Source organism: Punica granatum, chromosome 3 (assembly GCF_007655135.1).
Source record: "Punica granatum isolate Tunisia-2019 chromosome 3, ASM765513v2, whole genome shotgun sequence".
Classification (NCBI taxonomy): domain Eukaryota; kingdom Viridiplantae; phylum Streptophyta; class Magnoliopsida; order Myrtales; family Lythraceae; genus Punica; species Punica granatum.
In genome coordinates, this window is record NC_045129.1 from 6,512,374 (window position 1) to 6,535,377 (window position 23,004).

General features: G+C 37.1%; 2 protein-coding genes and 1 long non-coding RNA gene across 4 annotated transcripts; 1 reads left to right on the forward strand and 2 right to left on the reverse strand.

The window, feature by feature from the left end:
- Window positions 1-1,522: 1,522 nt before the first annotated feature.
- LOC116198943 (protein SHI RELATED SEQUENCE 1-like) lies at window positions 1,523-6,763 on the forward strand. The gene is made up of 2 exons (XM_031529219.1): window positions 1,523-2,996; window positions 4,559-6,763. The coding sequence occupies exons 1-2, from the start codon at window positions 2,396-2,398 to the stop codon at window positions 4,924-4,926; spliced, it is 969 nt and encodes a 322-aa protein (XP_031385079.1). The 5' UTR covers window positions 1,523-2,395; the 3' UTR covers window positions 4,927-6,763.
- Window positions 2,834-3,958, reverse strand: LOC116198944. Of its 2 annotated transcripts, XR_004155441.1 has the most exons (4): window positions 3,482-3,958; window positions 3,279-3,403; window positions 3,075-3,188; window positions 2,834-2,975 (listed from the first exon to the last, which is right to left on the reverse strand). It is a non-coding gene; the product is annotated as an uncharacterized LOC116198944 (long non-coding RNA). The 2 variants fall into 2 exon arrangements; XR_004155440.1 differs by having other exon boundaries at window positions 3,279-3,958.
- Window positions 6,764-15,357: 8,594 nt separating the features above from the next.
- On the reverse strand, window positions 15,358-22,570 carry LOC116199188. The gene is made up of 13 exons (XM_031529479.1): window positions 22,383-22,570; window positions 22,107-22,265; window positions 21,308-21,559; window positions 21,088-21,207; window positions 20,357-20,437; window positions 20,010-20,105; window positions 19,186-19,281; window positions 18,420-18,473; window positions 18,119-18,322; window positions 17,176-17,301; window positions 16,720-16,785; window positions 16,225-16,524; window positions 15,358-16,102 (listed from the first exon to the last, which is right to left on the reverse strand). The coding sequence occupies exons 1-13, from the start codon at window positions 22,443-22,445 to the stop codon at window positions 15,626-15,628; spliced, it is 2,094 nt and encodes a 697-aa protein (XP_031385339.1). The 5' UTR covers window positions 22,446-22,570; the 3' UTR covers window positions 15,358-15,625.
- Between the last annotated feature and the right edge of the window lie 434 nt (window positions 22,571-23,004).

A 23,004-nucleotide genomic window follows, 5' to 3' on the forward strand; every position in this document is an offset into this window, starting at 1 on the left:
TCCCATTGATCTATACACACTTACGTCCGTTGCGTGGCGACTAACTTCAGATTGATTGCTGAAAATTCTCAGTTAAATCAAATTACCTTTTACATACGTCTCAATATGTATATGTAGAGTCCAAAGGGAAAAGCAACTGATGTGGGTTAGCTAAGGAGATTCCTCACATTTTCTCTTAAATTAGGTCTCAGATTCAAGTATTGTAAATGAAAAAAATTTTCTATTTATAATTGGAAAAGATTTGTCCCTTACACATCTTGTTTGAATTGTGCTATAAAAGGTTATAATTATATAATAACTTTCCATAACTCTTCCCTCAGTAACCCGCAATCCAAACAATTAATCCATTACTGAATAATCGACTCAAACTTAGATTGATTGAGCCTCATCAAACTTTCCAGGGCAAGATGGTGCAAATAAAAAAAAAAAGAGGTGGGTGGAAATCAAAAGGAACAAAAAAAAAAAGGGCACAAGCAGTTACAGGCAATTCTTAAAATGAAAAATTCATGCCCCCCCGTCAGGGCTGTGAATCAACGTAAGAAAACGAAAAATTATATCAAAATAATGAACTTTTCCTTTTTCCCTCCTATTTCCCATCTTAGAAATTCCAATCCTGATCTAAAATTTCAACTGCGATCGCTTTATGTTTTTCACTCACAAAAGAGGTCATGATTTGAGTATAAGGAAATTAAAAGTTGAATAAATGAGCATATGTAGCCCAATGAACCACACCTTCCGGAAAAGGAACATTTATGCGGATTGATTGTCGAGAAGTGCTCTTTAGATGCCTCTTTGGTGGAAGCGTAGCTTTTCGGTGATATCATTGGGCTGCCTTGCCGTCTTTGTATTTCCTAATTTACCTTTGTATTTTCTAATATCTTTTTATCTATGTCGAGCTTGAACCTCGTTTTCCTATTTTAAAAAAAACTCCACCAGAGAGAATTGAATCCGCGACTTTTTATTTACTACATGTAAGTATGTAGAGGCGAAGTCATCTAGGAATTGCCACCTCCTAATAAATATAATTTTTTTAAATAAATTTGTGCTTATAATCCCCAAAAAAAAAAGCTGTAAAAGTAAAGTTCATTCTTTTGCCCCGTTAAAATAAGATTAAGAGAAAGCATAATACAGTTACGCACTTTTCACTTAATGATTAAGAGATTTTAAATTCGATATTAATAAAATTATTCATGTCATTTATTAGATATTTAAAATTTTTATTTTAATATATTAGATTTATGAGTATATTTTGTAACGAGAAAAAAAATGGAAATAATGGATTCGTCCCGGTAGGTATGTGCTTGTGCATTGCATTCTCGCCGTAGCTTTATTTATTTAGAAAAATAAAGCAGCAAAAAGGGTGGAGTGGTGACACGTGGCGGGTGCCGTGACCGCTCGATGAGAAAAGGAAATTCCGTTTCATCATACGACACATAACAAAAGAGAGAGAGAGAGAGAGAGAGAGAGAGAGAGAGGTGTTGGGGTGTTAATGGTGGATTATTGCTGTTGCAGCTGCTGCTGCTGAACGACGCGCGCACGAGTCAACTCAGTCTCAGTGCTTCACAGTCACAGTCACACCTCCCCCCCTCTCTGCTCTAAAAAGCCCATCCCCTCCCTCCCTCCCTCCCTCTCTCCCCTTCACTCATCAGTTCATTCACACACCCTCAATTCAATATAGAGAGAGAGAGAGAGAGAGAGAGAGAGAGATCACGGCAGGCAGGCAGGCAGGCAGGCAGGCGAGCCGCGCTAGCTAAGCTAGCTACTGACTGACAGGCCTAACTCTCTGCGTCTGCGGTGGCGGCGGCGGCGGCCGGCCCCCCTCTCTTTAAATGCTTCTGCCCTTTTTCTTCTTCTTCTTCTTCTTCTTCTTCTTCGTCTGCTTCTCCCTCCACTCCATTGGTCAGAAGTTGAGAATTCAATTCAAAAGCTGCCACAATGGCCGGTGGGCGGGCGAATAGGCGCAATTCCAGTTAGTTTACTTACTACTAAAGCCCTTTTAATTTTGCTCATGTCCAAAAGCCCTCTTACCATCCCACTCCGCACGTGTGGGTTTTTCATTTCGGTCTCAAATTCAATTCCCTCGATCCCTTCCAAATTCCAAACCACAACTTTGAATTCCCCAACTTCTCAAGCGATCGAACCCATTAGGGATTCATCCTCTCCGATACCAATTAATCGGTAACTTACGAGAAACCGATAGGCGATACGTGCCACAAGACCGTGTGTCGATCGGGATCTCATTAGAATTAGATTGGTCGACCCCAAGGTGTACAACACATACACTACTCCAATTTGAATTTGAACTTTCGCACACACACACGCGCGCATATATATATATATATATATAAACACGCACACAGACATATAGATATATGGGTAGGGCGAGGAGGACGCAATGTCGGGCTTCTTCTCAATAGGAGGAAGAAGGGGACGAAGCAGTGATTACTCCTCGGCCAGCTACAACAACCCCCCTGGAGGAGACGAAGAAGATGAACAGCATCATCCTCCTCATCATCAGGTTCCTCCTCGGGAGATCTCGTTCTGGTACGACAGGCCCGATTATAGTCATCACGGGGATTACGTCGAGCAGCAGCAGCAGCAGCAGCAGCTAGATCTGTACAACTACTCCTCGTCGTCGAGGAGGAGGGCGGGCTCGATGGACGCTGATGACAGCACGCGGATGATGATGATGATGTCCGGGGGGATGTCGAGAGGGTCTGCTGGAGGGGCAGGAGGAGGGATATGCTGCCAGGACTGCGGGAACCAGGCGAAGAAGGACTGCGCCCACCAGAGGTGCCGGACGTGCTGCAAGAGCCGTGGCTTCGATTGCCCTACCCACGTCAGGAGCACGTGGGTGCCAGCCTCGAAGCGCAGGGAGCGGCAGCACCAGCTACAACAGCAGCACCAACTGCACCTGTCCCCTTCTCATGCTCTCCCCAGACGACACCGCGACGGCACCGGCACCTCTCTTGCCTCTGCTCAGCACGATCAGTCAGGTATGCTATATATATCTTTTGTGCTTATAGATATAGCTAGGGTTGAAAGTTGAAATGATCCATGTCAAGAGAGATAACCTTAATTGATTGGTTCGCCATGTATTTTCATCATAAATTCTTATCTCCGTGCTTGAAATTTTAAGTGGCCATGACCAAGATGACACCTCAATAAGATTAGTCTCGGCGAATAGACTGAAAATTATAGGAGAATATAATCAAGAATTGGTGTACATTCATTGGAATTTTTGCACAATTAAAGTAACTATAAGAATTCAGCTCAACCTCCGCTTTTGCTCCCGTCTCCTGGATCTCAAATCCTACCACGGGAAGCTAGAGCTCAATCAGATATTATTCCCCATGGTCCCATCCATGGAAAGAGGGATCGGTCAGGTTTTTTTTTTTTTTTTCTGCAGTTATTAGGAGGTTTGTGAGCCTAGAATATTGAAATAGAGGAAGAGGAAAGAAAGTGAAAACTGAACCCATACATTTTGTTTTCCAGTGCACGACGAGTGTCGCTCTATTAAATCTCTCTCTTCTTGTCGAATTCAATTCCTGAGTTGTCACAAAAATAAATAAATAAATAAATAAAAACCTCCAAAGAAAACATGCTAGATCTTTGTTCTTGGTGATGCTTTTTTTTTTCCCTTATATATTTGACTAGCTAGCATTTAGTTGAATATCGTGTGCGTTTGTTTGAAATCTACACCATTAACTCGGCGATGGCCGTATATATACATACACAAAGGCAACTCTTTTCCAACACTGTAATTCCTGACAGAAGAAGACAGCTGCTGTTTCCTCTTTTTCTAAGAATTATTCCTTGGACAAATTCATGTGCTTGTTGGTTTACCTCGTATATCCGGTTCATACAATAACTCTTACATAACTGCCTGTATATCATATTTACATGTTATTGGTGTTTGAACATTCTATATATAATTTTAGACTAGAATATTTCAGGCTCATAAAAAGTATTTATAGGAGATTTACAATGACGAATTCAAAATTCTTAGTTTTGTTCGAGATACACGTGATTTACAGTTCAAAAGAGTACGTAGAATCACAGTCTAAGCAGTGATACCATTTTTTGCATAATGTTTCTATATAACATCAACTTTTTGCTTGGTTGTTATTGAATACTCAAGGATATAGGATGCACAGGATATATTTGTGTGTGTATATATATGTATATCATGTATGTGTATGTGTAAATAGATGTTCAACTCACATGCAAACAGTATATAGGAGAAATCTACATAAAAATTAAGGTCGCTTCAATTTCTTCCACTGTCTTGAATAGTTTCAGTTAAATCATGTTCATGTATAACCTATCTGGTTAAATGATAGTTGGTTGGCTCTTTTGTTGTTTTTTTTAAGAGATAGAGTATTACAATAATTTTTTGGCATTTTTAATATTCTGGATCATATACTTGTGTATATATATATATATATATATTTAAATATATGCATTCGGAACGGCTTCAGCTTTTTCTCCTTTTTCATTTTTTTTATTTTTCCAGTCTAATGTAAACCTCGTACTTTGCTTGTCATGTAAAATCCAGGGCTGGAAGTGGGAGATTTTCCGGCAGAGTTGAACTCACCAGCCATGTTTCGCTGTGTCCGGGTGAGCTCCTCCGACGAGGGGGAAGATCAAGAGCAATATGCATATCAGACGGCTGTAAACATCAGCGGCCACGTTTTCAAAGGAATCCTCTATGACCAAGGACCCGAGAACACTCCTGGTGACGTAGCGCCAGGTGAGAGCTCCTCCGGTGGGGGCAGTGGTGGAGTCACTCAGCCCCTCACCCTGGGAGGTGCTGCTGAGAGTGGCGGTGCTGAGGCAGCACCATTATTTGACCCCTATTCGTCGATGTACCCTCCCCCATACAGTATGGCCGGTACGCAATTTTTCCCTCACCCGAGATCCTAGAAATAATTATTAACTTGTAATCCATGCACCGCGCAAATGTTATTGTTTCTTTTTAGAGTGAAAATTTTATTATTTTTGCTGTTTCTGAATTGTAATTTCTACATATAATATTGTATACTTAATTAGTTCTTTTAGCAATTGATCACCATGTTAATTAGGTATATATGTATTTGATTTTTACTTGATTACTTATAAATATTTCTTGATATTAGATGTAATTCCTTTCGAAAATACAACAGTCTGTTTTGACAATCCGATATTGGAAATGGAAAACTTTTTAAAAGTATGGAGATTATGCTGTATCGATAATTTTATAAACCTTGAAATTTTTAAAAATGCATCTTTTGATAGGAAAAGGGAGAAAAACGTGCACTTTATGAAAATACGGTAAAAACTATGAGAAATTAATTTAAGATTTTTTTGTACATAATTGCTTCGTAGAGAATAATTCTTTCTAAGAATATGAAAGTATGTAACCTTGTTCGTAACATTAAACATCTTCTTTCCCATCATACAAAATATTATAAATAGATGCTGACAAAGTAAAATTGATCAGCATTGTAGTTCTTTGATTGAATAAGATTTTGTTAAGCATAATTAATGTCATTAATCTCATCTGCCTGACTAGCTATAAGTGCAAAAAAATGTATAGTATAGATAGATGGATTCTTAATTATTTTTTTAACTGAATTTATGGTAGTTTTACTATGCGTTTGAATTTTGATCTCGTTTCATGTGGTTGCTTTTGAAATTTGGAAGAGAGCCCCTTTTGCCCGCAATATCAGCGTCGTATCCTTGCCTGCCAGGGCTGTGTTCCATAATGAAACAATATTTGAAAATTGAGGTTTCGTTTGTTCCCCCTCAAACAATATTTGATTAGACGGATAGAAAAGGAAAAGAGAGAGAGAGAGAGAGAGAGAAATGCCACACAAATAACACATTTACATATATGTATGTATATGTCGATAAAAATGTATATATGACTTATTCATTATCTGTTAGCACAAATGCAATGCATGGGCATTATATTTAATTAGATGAGAGTTCTAAATTTCAAATCCCTCGTCACCTACAAACTGGCCGCGTAGAAAAAAGGGGTAGAGAATTTCTGTCAGGGGGTAGTAAGACTGTAATTTTAAACGTGTTTCTTGAGTATTCTCAGTTTTCTTCTCCGAAGATGTAATAACATGCTTTTAATTTGTCCTTGCCCATTTGCTTCTCGGACACTCTTGTACTCTTTGACTTTTTATGTCTACAATTTGTGATATATAGCTAATTTCCTAATATCTAGGCAAGAGAACAAAATTCACTGTTATAAAAATATGTACTAATTCAATGCAGAGTTCACAAGTTCTGGCAAAATTAACTTCATTAAATTTTCTTAAAAAAAATTGACTTTATTAAGAAGGTTTTGTATATTTTTAATCATGTGAAGATATATATTAGTTTACACGAAATTATTAATTTGCTGAAATTAAGTTCTTTTTTTTAGGCAAACAATTAAAATATACTTACTTTAACGAGTGTCAACTAATTGACAAGAAACGTAGCCAACTCGCTTAGCTTTCTCCATGAATATATGCTCCAGATAAAATAACATATATAGTACATGCAACTAATGAGTTAATGAATTTATATTAATATTTTCGGGTTGTCGTGAACTATATTCTCCAGCCATTATATTGAAGAATTGATCCATCTGTCTTAGCTAGCTTCAACCTTGAGCTCATAATTAGAAAGTTTCGGCTGATATATGGGGAATTCTTAGGTCCAGCGGTAGAATATTCAGTCGGGTCCCCGTACGAAATGTTATTCTCGTTGTACGAATTGTTATTTTTCAAATACGAAAATATATCTTACAAACATCAATCGACTAATTTGTACATGCAGTATTGTTTTATACAAAATATTATTCTCCTACAAAACGTTATTATCCAAGTACAAAAACATTTCGTATGGAGCGCAACGATTGAATATTTAGCTACTGAACTTAAGAATTTCGTGCAGATATATTATATATATATATATATATATAAAGCATCAACAAATAAACTACATTAAACAAATATACATATACGTTGTCAAGTCAATCATACGTGAATAAATAGAAACAGAATCACGAAAATCATGCATCGGGTATAACTCTTATGCTCATTAATATAATTTAATTAGTCCTTCTCAACTCTTCCAAAGTATATATTCCAAACACATATATAAATGCCATTTATAAGGTATCTTATGCTAGCTTGATAACCGACTATGTATATATGTCATAGTTCAACTAAAGTTAATTCTAAGCTATCTCGAGAATTCCAAACCGACCGCTCCCCCCCTCCCCGGGGTGTTCAAGCATATGAAAAAATTGATAATTAATTTAAGTCATATCTAATGAAATTAACCTTTAGATTAGATGGTTATGATATTTCAAAATCTCTTAGATATCAAAGCACAAATTCAATACACTGCGCAAGTGTTTGTCACCAATTTAATTAGTTTCGTATTTTGGGCCTTCAAAGCTAATGTAACCCCCATATGAAGGGGAGTATTGATAACTAAATCACGTTGAAACTAATAAGGTTAACCTTTCAGATAAGACTGTTTGTCATATTCCGAAATCTCTAAAAAGAATAGCATAAAGATCATTAAAAATTTTAAATAAAATTATTTTTATTAGTTGAAGTGATTTTTTGCCTAGGGAGATGTCCTTACATGATTCTTACAACATTTATGCTGCGCTTGGTTTCAAAGTAGGATTTTAAAATCAGATTTTGATTTTAAAAAAGAGTGGTATAAATGGGACCCACCATTTGACTTTGTATGAGTTATTTTGTTTTATTGTGGAAAAAGAGTGGTATGAATGGAGCTTACCCTTTGATTTTGTATAAGTTATTTTTTTTTTGTTATTGGTAGAATTAAGTTAAAGTAGGATTTTAAAATCCTACTTTGAAACCAAACAAGTCATTAATTATTGTAAGGTATGATCTATGATGTGAAATGTAATTAGATGAAGTCTAGGTCAATTTAGGTTATTTCCTCATTTCTCTTTTAGTTGCAAAAAATTAGTACTTCTTATGATTTATAGTCTCTATTTGCGACAAAGGGTCAATGTATTTTAGATTGAGACCCGATATTAATTATTGCATGAACATTATAAGATTTATCAGTTTACACATGTAGTTGTCTTCAAAGAAGTTCACCACAAAAAAGACTTTTTTATTGGTCCATTTCATGAAGATTATAATGTACAAGTACTTGCTTATGCATGACGAATTATGGCATGGTGTAAAAGTGCGGGCTTTAGTCGATCGAATTTTCTTGGCCAAAGTATTTGTAAATCTTGTCATTGATGAATTATTTCACTATTCTGCATCAAAATTATATCTCAAGAGATGAAAGTTTGATCTTCCCTTGCCATGTATTAACGGAAAAAAGACCTAATCTGAACAAAGACACCGATAAATATATAAATGAAGATTTTCATTGTCACTTTTCTCATTCTCATAGGCTACTGGATCAGCTTAAGGTGATCATCGGACCCAGTAAAAATGTTGATCTGATAGTCTGCACAGTGCAAGTAAATGTGTTTGATTTAAATGATCTGTACACGTAGAGGTTTCCGATGTACGTTACACGAACTAGTCTATGTCTTCTAGAGAACAGATTGGCGTTTATTTCAGATTCTCTTTACTAATTTGTTGCGTTAGGGAGGCAGCTACACACTCATCGCAAAATTTTTTTAAAAAAAATACCAGCTTACTCATACGTTAGTTGTGATGTGCAGAAAGGGAAAGCCGTCCTTTGTTCTTTTTTTTTTTCTATGGATAAAACCATCTTATACATTTCTTTTTCGGTGTGCACCACCTTGATATATGGGAGTCCATGGCCCCGACTAATTTAGTTTCAAGCCGAATATGCCCATTACAATCACGACTTGAAACCGAGAGACAACTTCTTTTACTTTGAGTTAGTACGTAATCAACCTACCACACTTAAATCCAAAACCTACAAAAAGGAACGTTCATGTCCCTTATTTGGGTTCTAAATGATTCCTCAAACTGTGTCCGAAATGGGTGTCTCTATCGGAAAATTATGGATGAATATGCAACATTCTTACTTTATGAACTTCACAAAAGTGATGCATACAATATATATATATATATATATATAGAGAGAGAGAGAGAGAGAGAGCAGAGAGAACCTCAAATGCAGCAGCCTCAAACAAAGGTCGTCGTCCGTGGCTCTCGGATACTGTTTTGTTCCTCCAAAAGCTTCAGAAAGGTCCATAGGAGAGAAGTAATGGGGCAAAACAAGAGTGCAAATGGGAAAGAGAAAGGAAGTGAAACTTCTTCCTGTTCCAAAGCAAAGGAGAATGGCCAACCAATACTATGTACCAAACAATAATGCACTATTATTATGGTAGAGATATAAAAGGCAGTGGCAGGAATATATATATATATATATATAGCTAGGGCTTGGAATAGGGCTACTATTGATAATTAGGGCATTCCCCAGTCGCCAGTAGCTAGGAGGACAACCGAGCTGTAGGGTGAGCCCAGAATTAGATCATAGCCATAACCCATAAGGCTCTGAGCAGTGCATAACAACTTGCAAATAATAATTGTTTTGTTGCTAAGTGCTCTCTCCGTCTTTGGTGGTGGTGATTTTTTACTTTGTGGTCCCAAACCATATCAACACCTCAAAGCTTCTATTAAGGATCAATTAATTGTTATTGCTCGACTGATTGATTGTAGTAAGGGACCAACCAACCAACCAACCCATCATCTTTATCCGTTTCCGGTGATTTCGGAGAGCATGGCTGTGCGTGCATAACCTGTTATCTGAGTTGCAGTGGTGAAGAAGCTTATCCTTTTGCGAACAAGCCGATGATTATTATCAGCTATATATAAGGCACGAGGTTTGTGCACTTGAATAAAATTTGTTCAATTAATGGAGTTTGTTGCAAGTAATATATGACAGTATGACCAAATAAACGCGAGAATTAGGATTAACTAAAGATAAGGTGATCTAATAAGCAGTTATATATACAGTAACCGATACATCACTGAACGTGTTTCATGAGACACTTTGATAAGAGGACCAGTTAGGTTCTTTTGTTTAATTAATAGCACGAATTCCGATTCCATCTATCAAGATGTTAGTTGAAGTGCCTTTTATGTTATCAGCTGCATAAACACTTGAGTGCTATTCGCGGGGTAGCTAAGCCTCCTAACACGAGCTAGCGATCCGTGCTGATTCTCTGGGGCCAGCAACAACTTTAATATGATGGACGTGTTGAAATTTGTTAGTGAGATGTAAACCTAGGTCTTATTTAGGGCTGTGCATGGGGCGGTTCGGTGCGAGTATGGGAAAAATTTTCGGGGATCTGAAGTGGTCTGATTTTTCTATTTTTATTTTAAAAACCATCCCCGAAAACCGAATCCGAAATCAAGAAGAAAACCGACCAGGTTGGTTATCAGGTAACCTGAATACAACAAAGATTTAAAAGAAGAACTCAATAAAAAACACAAATAAGATAAATTCTTGATTAATCACACAAAACTTTAATATTAATAACTTCACTGAGATAATTAAAACTTCATAGATCATAATAGCATCACTATCACTAGATAAAACTAAACGAGTCCATAGGGGCCAAAGCTTTGTCAAACACAAAATCATGCAAACAACATGAATTCAGGTTGGCTCGGGACAAACGGGTTTTTCAACTCTGAAACTCGAAACCGTATTCGAATCCGAGCTACAAAAAGTAAACCGACCCTAGAACCGAACCCGGTTCTAAAAAATCCAAAGATTCGGATCGGTGCGGGTAGGTCAGCTCGGATTTTTGGGTCTTCCTTTTTTTTTTTAACAGCCCTAATCTTATTGGACCATATACATATATATACTGATGAACCTACACGTCTGTTGCACGTGAAAGGTTTCTTGATTAAGTGGTAAGATATAATACATATAATATGCTAGAATATATAAAAATTAAATTTCATTCGAATAATATGTAATTAATTATATAACATCATTAATAATATGGATAATTGCGCCATATAGCCTAACGTTTGAAGGAATTCTTAGTTCTAACCCAAACTTGATTTTTTACCTGAGATATCCCAACGTTGACGTGTTGGTTTCAAATCTATCCCGACGCTAATTTTTCGTCCAAAATTGACGGAATTGCACATGTGGCACGTTAATTTTGTAACAAGTATCGGGATAGATGTGAAATTAACGTGCCACGTGTGCAATTCCGTCAATTTTGGACGGACAGTTAGCGTCGTGATAGATTTGAAACCAACATGTCAACATTGGGATATCTCAGGTAAACAATTATGTTTGGGCTAGAATTAAGAATTCCTTCAAACGTTAGCCTATATAGCGCAATTAACCCTTAATAATATTATTGTTTGATTTAAAGATACCAAATCAAATATGAATTACTTAATATCATTAATGTATATTTATAATTTTTTATTTTAATAAAACATAATTGATAATATAAAAAATTATAAGTAATTATTTGAATTTTTTGCCAAAATTAAATCGTTTTACTTTATAAAGTTATAGTTAATATAAGAAGTGAATGTATAATCTTTTAATATTGCACATTGCCATACTATTATATGTTTGTTAGACTTTTGAAGTAGTTAATCAAAACAAAAAGAAGGAAAAAAATTTCAATTCTAATATTTAACCGAAAAGAAATTGTAGTAAACAATCATTTTAAATATATTAGTAATTTAATATTCTTATTGTATTGCACATATAATAAAGGTTAAAATAATATAAAAAAGCCTTAGCAGAAATCATGATAATAAAGAGAAAAATGAGTGAATACTTTTAAAGGAAAATGAGATAAAAGCAAACTTAAAAAAAAGTCTAATCTATACTAATATAATGAAGGAACCAAAGTAGTTGGTGTGACTTTCATTCTCCCAAAAATATCCTTAATTAGATATTATAATTATATAAAAAGTCCTGAACTGTTGGAAGTTAACTAACAACTATTCCATTTTTCCTATCTTTTTTTCTCCCTCTCTCTTTCTCTCTCCTCTCTCTCCCATCTCTACTATTTCCTTTAGCATGTCCTTTCTTTAAAATCATAAAAAATTTTGATAATCTATATTATTTGATATATGATATAAAAGTATTGAATATAATTATATTTCTGCAAAAAATTTGATATAGCAATGAAAACAATTACGTTAGTTCAAGCAAGTGCGAGTCTTGATAACTAAGCAGCGCATAGTGCAAGCACAAATCTTGTTGCTTATAATTCTAATTCTTCGTAAAAAAAAATTACCTTGAAAGTAATGAGTAGTTATTGCTAATATTCTTTTGTGTGTAAATCACATATAATTTCAATTTCTTCTCAATTTTCATTTGGGATAAGTACCAAAGAAATAAAGACATTTGAAACCTTTTCTCTTTCAGACCAAATCATTTATCTTTGTATATACAAGACATAATAGTTGTTAACATTTAAATAAGGCCTTTCTAATAATTTGAATATTTTTATGTTTCAAAAGTTAAACCTAAAACCTGTAAATTCTAAAAAATTAGGATAATTACATATACACACATAAAGAGCAAACTTACAGGATCGAAGAGCAAAAGAGAAAGGCAAATCGGCTGATGGTGGTTCATCGGAGGTAATCACAGCTCCTGACGAGGTTTTGGGCAGTGGTGATTGTCGACCAAAGGCTCCTACCGCTCAATTTCCTACTGCTTATGAAAATTTGACCAAGAGTATGAAAACAAATAAGAAAGAAAACGACAAGAGACAATCAAATAATATCTCGGAATAGAGAGGAAAATTTACGATATCCTTAAAAAAGGGAAAAAGATATTTTTTGTCCTATAAATTTGACATTCAGTCAATTTTAATATTATAAGATTTAAAACTACTGAATCAGTCCTATACTTTTGCTCCGTAAGACAATTTCGGTCCTATAAGTTTTGAAAAACACATTTTTGGTCATATAAGTTGGCTTTTAATTAAAATGTGGTCCTATAAGTTTTGAAAAAAAAAGACAGTTTCGGTCCTATAAGTCACGAAATGAACCAAAATTGTCTTACAAATCAAACTTATATGACTAATTCGGTACCTTTAAAACTTAGAGGATCAAAATTAACTAAATGCTAAACTTATAGGACCAAAAATGTCTTTTTTCCAAAACAAAAATAGTAAAATCTATAAAGAGCAAGATATAAAGGGTCACTTGAGAACCATATGTAAATATTCTCTATTAAAAATCTATAAAGTATCAACAAATTCTAAGAGAATGGATATCTTATAAGAAATGACATACCTTTTGAAATATAAAAACACGACCATTGAGATTTTCAAGCAACAATGTCGAGACTCTTTTTAGATTTCTTAATGAACTAATCTAAGAGAAAAGTTTTAGAGGTAGAAGGAAGTTCAAATTATTCTTCATATGTCTATTTGGAAATGCAGCTCTTTGAATAATCACATTCGTTTAGCAATTATATCATTTTACCAAAAAAATCATATTTAACCAAATATGAAATAGTATTTGATGATTAAATTTATCTATACAAATTTGACTATTAAATTTATCTTCTTATTAAATTATAGCTTTCTCTTTATTTTTCCCGTTGAATTTTTATAGTTTTTTTGTTATACTAAAGAAAATATAATTTTATAATAAAATAAAAACTTATGTGATGTATGAATTTCCTTTAGCTCTAGGGGATACAAGAGCCTCTTGAAATGTCGTTTCAAAAATTGTGTCGCTTGTATTGTTTGAATGAAGGACATATACCGAAAGGTACGATAATTTCAAGAATTAATTTGATTTTATTAATTATGTAAAGGGGCAAATTTGTAATATCATTATTTAAGTATGGACAAAATGGGAAGAAAAATTGGAGAAATACCTCATTTTATTTTTGCCATTGAAAGCGCGAAAGGCTGCAGGAGACAAAGACTATGTGAAATTATCCGGCAACAAACATATGATATAACGAAATTTTGAATTTATAAATTGATGTGAAAAACAGGACAAGCGTACCTGCGATAATGGCTAACTCGGTCGAGATGGATGTGTGGGGAAAAATGTCAAAAATTAGTCACAAGAGTTCAAGGGTATTTTTTGAATATTGAATATAAGTATTATGAAAGTATACAACCAAAAGTAACGAACCTGAAAATGTACAACGAAAAGTCACGATGATACATGAGTATTTTTTCGAATAATAAAAATTGGAGAACCACCTCATACATTTATGTATAGTATAGATATATATGAAAGATCATATGCCTAGCTATTGCCTAATGATGTACAATACCGATATATTGTCACAAGACGATCGAAGTGGATTTCTTTGCGAGATAAAGTACTAAAATTTAGGCTTACGAATCCTACATGCGTTTTAGTTGGGTGCTAATCATCAATGGATTTCCTACATGGAGTCGGGACCTCTCTTCATGTGGAGCACGATCCTCCTCTAGCTAGCTGGCTAGGATTTTGTGGAACACAAAGACAAATAGATAGACAATGTTCATTGGGCCAAATATCATATAGACATCCCTGGGAAGAGCGAGACGGTGAGGCAAAGAAAGAATAGCAAGAGACGGAACTGATATCTCCAGTACAGTAGAGAGAGTTTGTCGTAACGCCAGCTAATTTGCACCGTGGTTTAGAGAGGGTTATGGAGATATGGATTATGAAGATTTATTATACAAGTCAATCCAACCCAAACTGCAATTCAAATAAGTTTTCAAAATTCACCAAAAAAGAAGAAGCTTTTAAAGAAACAATGGATATTTTTATTTTGAAATAAAATAAGAAGTTGTTAGGATATGCTACCTAATTAATAAAGGGGTGCACCAGGGAAAGCAAATGGAAAATGATGGCAGGATTCGTCTTGTTTGGCTTAAGAATGAGTTTTGCTTGGCCATTGGGAGCTATTTTGAATTTTAAATCCACCCCTGTTCTCTCCTTTCCCAGCAAGTAGCAATTAATAAGATCAAACCGATTTCATAGTGGAAATTGTGTGCTACGGTTCGATTCTTCCGCCATCTTTCTCTTTTAAAAGGCGCCTCTCGAGAGAAAATAATATACAAAAACAAAAGTTGATTTTTGATATGACTGCGTATGAGACTATGAGAATGAGACTATTATTTAGACTTTATCAAAAGAAAAAAAAAAAAAAGAGATTATTATTTATGTAATTACTTCCGAGAATAAGAATCTTGGGAAAGGGAGTTTAGTTCACTAGTACTCACCCAGCTTTTGCCGGGTAATTACTCCGTATTCAAACCGAGGATTATCCCACTAATGAATATTCTCAACTTTGCTCATTTATCGAAGCCTCACCAACCACTGTTTATGACTTCCATCGACCTACAAGTGATCATCGATCGATGTATCTTAATTGTGATCCAGTCCATGGATGCAAGAATGGGACCACTTCGGTGTGAGAAGCATGTCAGCTGCACATTCAGTGTTCCTTCCGATACTGTGTTACAATAGAAAATCCCGCAACCAGTATGAAAACCCTAAGCTGTGACGACCATCTCAAAGAGATTGTTACAAAATCTTCTGCGACGTGTACCTCGGACTTTCTAATAAGTTACATGGGTAAAAGATTCAAAAGAGGAGAAGGAAAATGAGAAGAGTTGATCCATATCTATCGACCCATGAGCAGCTTTTTCCTATCAGTGAGTTCCCGACGAGGCACGGGGCTTCCCCTTGATGGAGTTCAGGTGCTGGGTCACGAATATGACTCCCATCACGACAATGAGGCACCCCACAAGTGTGCTGAAGAAGAGGGCGCCTGGCTGCCTCGTTTGCACGAACCCGTACACCCCGTTGGAGGTTACGAGGATGAGGTCGGTCAGCCCATCATTCGAGAAGTCCTCCATGACGATCGCGTGTGTGGGAGGTGCAGGTAGGTCAATCGTTGCCTGTATGCTCCCACCAGAGGAGAGGACCACCGCTTCTTGGTCTCCAGCTGCGAGGATGAATTCCTGGGCATCGTGAGAACGGAGTGCAAAGGGCTTCAGAGTAGGGACCACGTTACCGCCCTCCATCATCCCAGACGGAGATGGGAGATTTGTCCACGTGGCACCTGTCTGGAGCTGCCACTGCCAGATTGCATCGTGCCCGTGTATGCCCGGTTTGTAACATGAGACCTGCGGTTCAACACAATCGCACTCCATTTAGAACTGAGAATCAATGATTCCCTTGCTGATCCATTTTTTACAAGAACCGGACCAACCATGAATTTTTTCATAGTTATATTTAATAGATTTACCTCCCCTCTGTTCGTCAAGAATACAACATCTCCATGGCTTCCCCTGCGATGCTTATGCCCATCATTTTTCGGGATCAAAATGGGCGTTGCCACCTCCAAAGAGTTCAAATCATGAGCTCGCCCGAAATTTCTCACAATATCCCCATACTGAAACAAGTTAAGGGGCGAATGCCGGCATATTGAAACATTAAATAGCTGTTCCCTTACAGGAACGCCAGATGTTGCGACTGCCCAACAGGGCCGAAGGACTTCCATGGAACCGCTGACAACAGTCTGCTCGGCACCATATCCACCGACAGCCTGAAGTGAAGAAGATATTAGGGGGGGAAAAAAATTTCTCCCTTTCCCAGTGCAGTGAATTTAGCTAGTCTTATTTGCACGGAAGTAAAGGAATCTAATTCTTAGGAATAGAAAAGTCTAACTAAAGGAGATCGATTCAAGCTTAAAGTGTTGCTTGTAGAAAGAAGATAAAGATCAGAACAATCTAATACTCACCTGGACATGATCGAGAACTCCATCTCCATTAATATCAGCATGGAGGCCACCTTCTTGCAGGTGAAGCTAATAAGATTTTAAACATATTTACTCATCAAAAACCGCACAAGCTAAGATCAATATGCAAACAGTTTGACCTAAATGATGATCATTGAGATAAGGCAAGAGAAGGTAGCTTGCTACAGTTGCTGCATGCAACTTTGAGATTTTAATGAACACAGAACGCATCACACGCAGAGAGTAGTTAGATTACAAGGGTAAAGAAACAACTGCAGCCAAAAGAAATACATGTAGATCAGATAGGAAAAGTTCAATTTTGAACTACGAGACACTCCAGCAGCTCCATATTCGAAGATCAGTCTTCAAATTGATTTATTTAATTCGCAACCATGCCAAACATTATTCAACATATGCTGAAATTACATGACATTTCATGTCATAAGGTTTTGTCATTACCTTACAAACAGTCCGACCAGAGGCCAAATGAACAGCTTCTATCCCTTCTTTCTGATGAGCCACAACAACATTTGGGACCCACCAGAGCTGTGTGTGGTTTGTTATTGTAGGGATGTATTGTGGTAGCTGCACCAAATAAGGAAAAGTATAATTACATACAATTTGAAGAGTGCATCAAAAGATTTAAAGAGGCAATTTGTGGGGATGTATTCAACGCATGTCTAAAGATTTAAAGAGGTATCATCCCTAACAATTATGCTGGGGGCAGAATTAACAGAAAGAATTGCAGGTCAGTTAGGAAAAGAGAGTTCAGGAGAAGGTTGCTACTGTGCAATGGCCAATATGTGCATACATCCCACACCTGCCGGGGGGAAGGGGTGCGAAGGCGTGGGCGTGGGCGTGGGCGTGGGTGTGGGCGTGGAGGTGGGTGTTTGTCTCTGGTTAGGATAATGAGGATTAGAGCAGATAAAAGCTACCAGTCTCAACAATCAATCAAGGATCATATTTTACGGAAGAAGAAATATAAGCAATATATGGTAAGACCAAAGAAGAGAGCTCATGATGTGTACGAAGCTTTTTCTACAAAGATATGGAGCCATACATTTACTCCAAAGACAAGCTGAACATAAGCAGTGATTTAGATCTCTTTTAATCTAACTTTTTGTCCTCTTTCTCCCTTGAAGAAGTCTATACCAATTCAGAGGATTAATATTCTTTAATTTTAGAAAGAATGGCTTGGCAGGACTTTTTTTTCACTTATAAAAAGGACCTGATGTTTCGCACTTCTACTATGTCAATCTGTAATGCTGGTCATTCTATCAGAGTCCTACAAGGTGCACCAAGTTTGGATTAGACTGCCTCTGAACTCAATGATCCAGTCAATAACTGTGCAGCATGAAGTTATACAACAGAAAGAGAAACTGTGTCCTAGCATGTAGCTTACCTTCTTAGGTTTTGACGAACGAGCATAATCTGTAGCTTTTGCAATGATCTTTGACAATTTCTTCGATGAGTCCTTTCCTGGTGGATTGTTTTCCTCAGGCTTGTGATATGGATAGGTAGTAGTTTTTCCAGCTACTTTCTTCACTGTTTTCCTTTTATGCCGTCTGAAATGCGCTAGCTTCAAGAGAGTATCTTCTCTCCTATCCTAATAAACAGAAATTGGAAAGTGACTACCATCCAAAAACAGGGCAATAAACAAATAGCACAATAATTGCTGAGCAAAAAGTAAGATAATTATCTACCCAGTGATGAGGCATAACTCCCAGAATTGATTCTCTAAATTCCCTGCATTCATACTGCAATAGAAAAGAACCAATTATGAATTAGCAATATGGGACAAGTTCCCCATTGCACATGGTATCTTTTTTTTTTTTTAGTAGTAATGTTATAAGACAATGTTATCTTAAGAAGAAGAAGACAAGCCACCAAAATGATCGTGTGCAGTAGCAGGCACACAGCTATGCACATAAGCATTTAAATTTCCTCTCATAAATCTTAGAGGTGACTCATTAAAGAGGTATTTATGACTATTGCATTAAGATGAACTTTCACTATTTCAGCTGCTACCATGCATATATAGAATTGGAGACCAAATGGTTGTTGCTACATCTTTTTCCGACTATATCGATAATAGGAGTGTGAAGCCCCTATACAGCAGGACATATCCATATACATATATATATTTTCATTCGCAAAAGGTTATTGGGTTAAAAGAGTTGATCGAATCTTAAATGGCAAGTTGAATTTCTGAAAACATTTGATAGCCACGTAAGAGACAAGTTCAGTGAGAAAGTCCAACAAAACATACTAGCAAGTTGAGTTTGATAATTCAAAAGGCTGAAATCAGAGGACAAGCATAAGCATGATGCATGAAAGGGAGCAGTAAATGCTAGGTGATTTAAACCATCACTACCTCAATACCACTTATTTCTGCTAGAAGCTATTACACTAGAAGGGAGACCACACCCTTAAGCAAGCAAAAACAGATCAAGAGGATCCAAAGATTACCTCTCCAGGATGACGACTGTTCAGAGCATGAACATCAAGCTTATAATTATGCTGCGGAATCAACTGTGATGGATCTGAAGAATGTGCTTCAACATTCTAAGCAGCAAAACAATATTATAAGTAAATTTAAATTAGAATTACAACAGTTACAAAAGCAACTACTAATATGATAAGCACGCCATGTACATTTAGAAAATCATAGGCCTGGCCATCCTTTCATTACAAAACTAAAGTTAGAGTGAGGGAGGATTAGAATGCAAACTGCCATGTTTTGAAGATGGGAAACATTGAGAGAGTATATACTTTGCGCTAAGACAAGAATGATAAATATGGTGTTTCAGTTCTATTGCTTCTTCTAAGCCCGTCGATTATCTTTTTTGAGCTTTCTCATTTCCACAACATATGGCTTAACTTAACCTGCTGCCAGGGAATTGATTAAAACATAGTTCATATAACAGTCAACTACCCCGAATGGAGATTCTTTTTTTTTTCTTTTTTTCTTTTTTCTTTAAAGCTCCTATACATGCTCTTATTCTTTTAAGGTGATCTGGGCACATGAAGATACAAAGCTGCCAAAAGAAGATACCTATTCACGATAGCAAATGAACATTTGTAAGGGTGATGAAAGATGACTAGGATGAAAACATAAATTCAGGGACTTCAGGAATGCCATTGCTCAAAAGAGCAGATCTGTCTAGAAGAATTTATATACTTTATACTCTAAAGTCTAAATGTCTAATTGCTGCCAAACATCATAATTCTTGTCATTTCGTAAAACAAATGAAATACGAGTACTAATCAAGGTCGTAGAACAGAAAACTTACTTCATTCTTCCTAGTCCAACGAATCGCTCCTGATCGGCCATCAAATGCGTAAAATGCAAAGTGGCGTAAATCCATAATTCCAGAGTTTTCATTAGCCTAAATATTGTACGATAAGTCAGAGAACATCGTAATTTTAAATTACATAACTCCACGAAGCTAAGAAATCAAAATGGCCAAGCAAGAAGCATTAAATAATGCTAGTACGAAAAAGAAGAAAAATGCTACTAACTTATATGGTTGTCCCAACTGCTTACAAGTCATTAATACAGCAGATCTAATTGCTTCTCACAGAAATTATCATGACCAAACAAAACATGAAAAAAACTGAGAAAATGAAATGGCTATACCTCTTTCTCGGTGGCGCTTCTCCTATGCCGTTCTGCGTTATTTTCTGCTACCCCAATTTCTTCAAACGGATCCAACTGAATCTATTCTAACAGAAAATTTCAATTTTCACAAATCTATCAAAAAATTCTAGCAGATGATCAACGGTTGAAAATAAAAAAATCGGCTGGACAATTATGTAAAAGGACTCTGGTTATAAATCTCTATAGCCAGTAAAGGAGTTCAGAAATCTAATCAACACCTCATGTAACAGATAATTCTGTAACACTTCTGATTTGAGGTTGCTTAGGTCTAGAGTTAGTTTCTTAATTATATTGAGGGAAATTCTTTGACTTAAGCTCCAACCCTATTTTGTCTTTTCTGAGTGTGTCGTACTCGTGTCATACTCCAGTTCATTTATGTCGTATTTCAAAAAATAGATTCTTCAAACAGTCGACTGCTTGTGCGTACTGTCGGTTGCATCACGTCTTTTTGTACACAATGCAACCGACAGTACGCACATGCAATTGACTATCTGAAGAGACTGCTTTTCGAAATACAACACAAATGAACTGGAGTACGACACGCTCAAAAAAGAAAAAATGGAGCTGGAGATCCAGCCACTTGAGTGAAGAATTTCTCTTATTATTGATCATTATCTAGTATAAAAGAGAAACTAACATTGGGCTGCATGCCAACATTCTAACTACCAGTCGCTGCTCTAGAAGAAGAAAATGATGAGGAAGAAACATACATGTGGCTGCACCTCCATCCTTCCCCCAACAATGACCAATCCGGAATCTCCATGCTTAAGTGTATAGTTGCTGATTGAAATTGCAATCTCCCTGTGGTGAGCATTATGTGGAAAATCCTCCTAAAAACAATTCCCAGACAAATAAGCTGTCCTGAGTAACATGCTAATGAAGCTTTAACTCTTGGCAACAACCTCCATTACATTCTTGAAAGACAAATACCTGCATATTAACTTCCCATAGTTTTTTCAAATTGTGATCAAAACACATCACAGACCATCCTGAGGTGACCACTACCAAGACTTGCTTCTGCGGTTGTCCATGTCTATAAGAGCGATCAACGACACCTGTTGCCATGGCTACAGGACGTCTCCCTGATGCGATACGGATCTTATCCGGCAACAAAGTCACCTCCGCCAGGACCCGTGCTTCACTGAATCCCTCATCCACCCGCCTGGCATGGGGTTCCAATATCTAGAACACAAAGCGAAACAAGCCAAAACAGATTATTTGTTATATTAGCAACAGCATGCATATTTCAGCTATTCCTGCTAGTGCAAAAAACAGGTTGAACAGATCCTCTGAAAAGAAGAGTACCATATGGAAATTAACGAAGTTTCTAGTATAGAAACTAGTTTCAGTAGTGGACTTCCGGCCTAGGTGCTATGATTTCCAGACCCGGTTGCCAAATTCATGACCTTTGCAAACACTTTCTTTTCACACACCACTGAGACACCATTTCTCCCCACAAGATTCAGACTTTAGCTTTTAGTCGACTTAGATCTTGAATTTAGCTTCGAACAGACAAACGAGGGAACAAGTCATTGCAAGAGCTGGGGGGCAAAGCGCCCAAAGACCTTCCGATCAATGGTAAATTAAGGACAGAGGTGCGGGGCACGTGGTCCTATAGAAACTAAAGCGAAGTGCAACGACTCAAATGGTCGTAGCACAAATGCATGAAGAGAAGCTAAGTGATAAGAGCAAGATAAACGAAGGAAATGAAAAATAAAAGATAAAAAACCTGAATTTTAGCATCGTGAGTGGCCACGAGGACCTCCTTCTTCCCATCGCCGTTGAGGTCAGCGACGAGGGGCGGAGGCAGACGCTCAGCCTCATACTTGATCGGATACTCATCCGAAAGATGTAACCAAGCCTCCCTGAACGAGAAATCGCCTTCATGCTGCATCGTAGGACACGAAATCAATTCATACAGCAGCAGCAACAATCATCAAGAGACTGAGAGAACAAACGGAAAATTGAGCTGATTCTGAGAATCGAGGAGGAGGGAGAAACGCACCTGGAGGGAGAAAAAGATGGCGAAAGCGGAGAGCATGAGGATGGCCAAATCTCGCTTCCTCATCCTCGGAGCTTCCGCTTCTTCCTTGACTCGTCGATGGTGACGATCAGTGGAGAATTCGGTGAACGCGTCGGACTGATTCCGTCCTTCAGCTCAGCTCACAATCGAGAGAGAGAGAGAGAGAGATTGGACTAGCGGAGTCTGCAGAAGTCCAAACCAGTTGGGCAACTGAATTAATGGGCTTGGGCCTTCGGGTTGCCCGGTCGGCCCATTTAAGTTTTGTAAATCCGAATGGGAAATCGACTTCGGTGCAAGTCGTGTCGTGCTATTTACGGGGCACCTCGTACGATCCGTTGGGGGAGCCCTGATGAATAAGCACTCGAAGCATGATATGTCGTTTTTATATGACCATGGGACACGAGTGGTTAGATCAAATGTGGCGCGAAATGGAGGAAGAGGAGAGACGGAGGAGACAAGTGCCGTGTAGATCAACGATCAAATGTGGAGGAGGCTTGTTCGTTAACGTCACTTCTAGTGGGACTAGAGTGGACGGCTGTTGCGATGAAGTGTCATGAGATAACAGTCGAAGTCCGATCACCAACATTTTCATGAGCATGTTCTG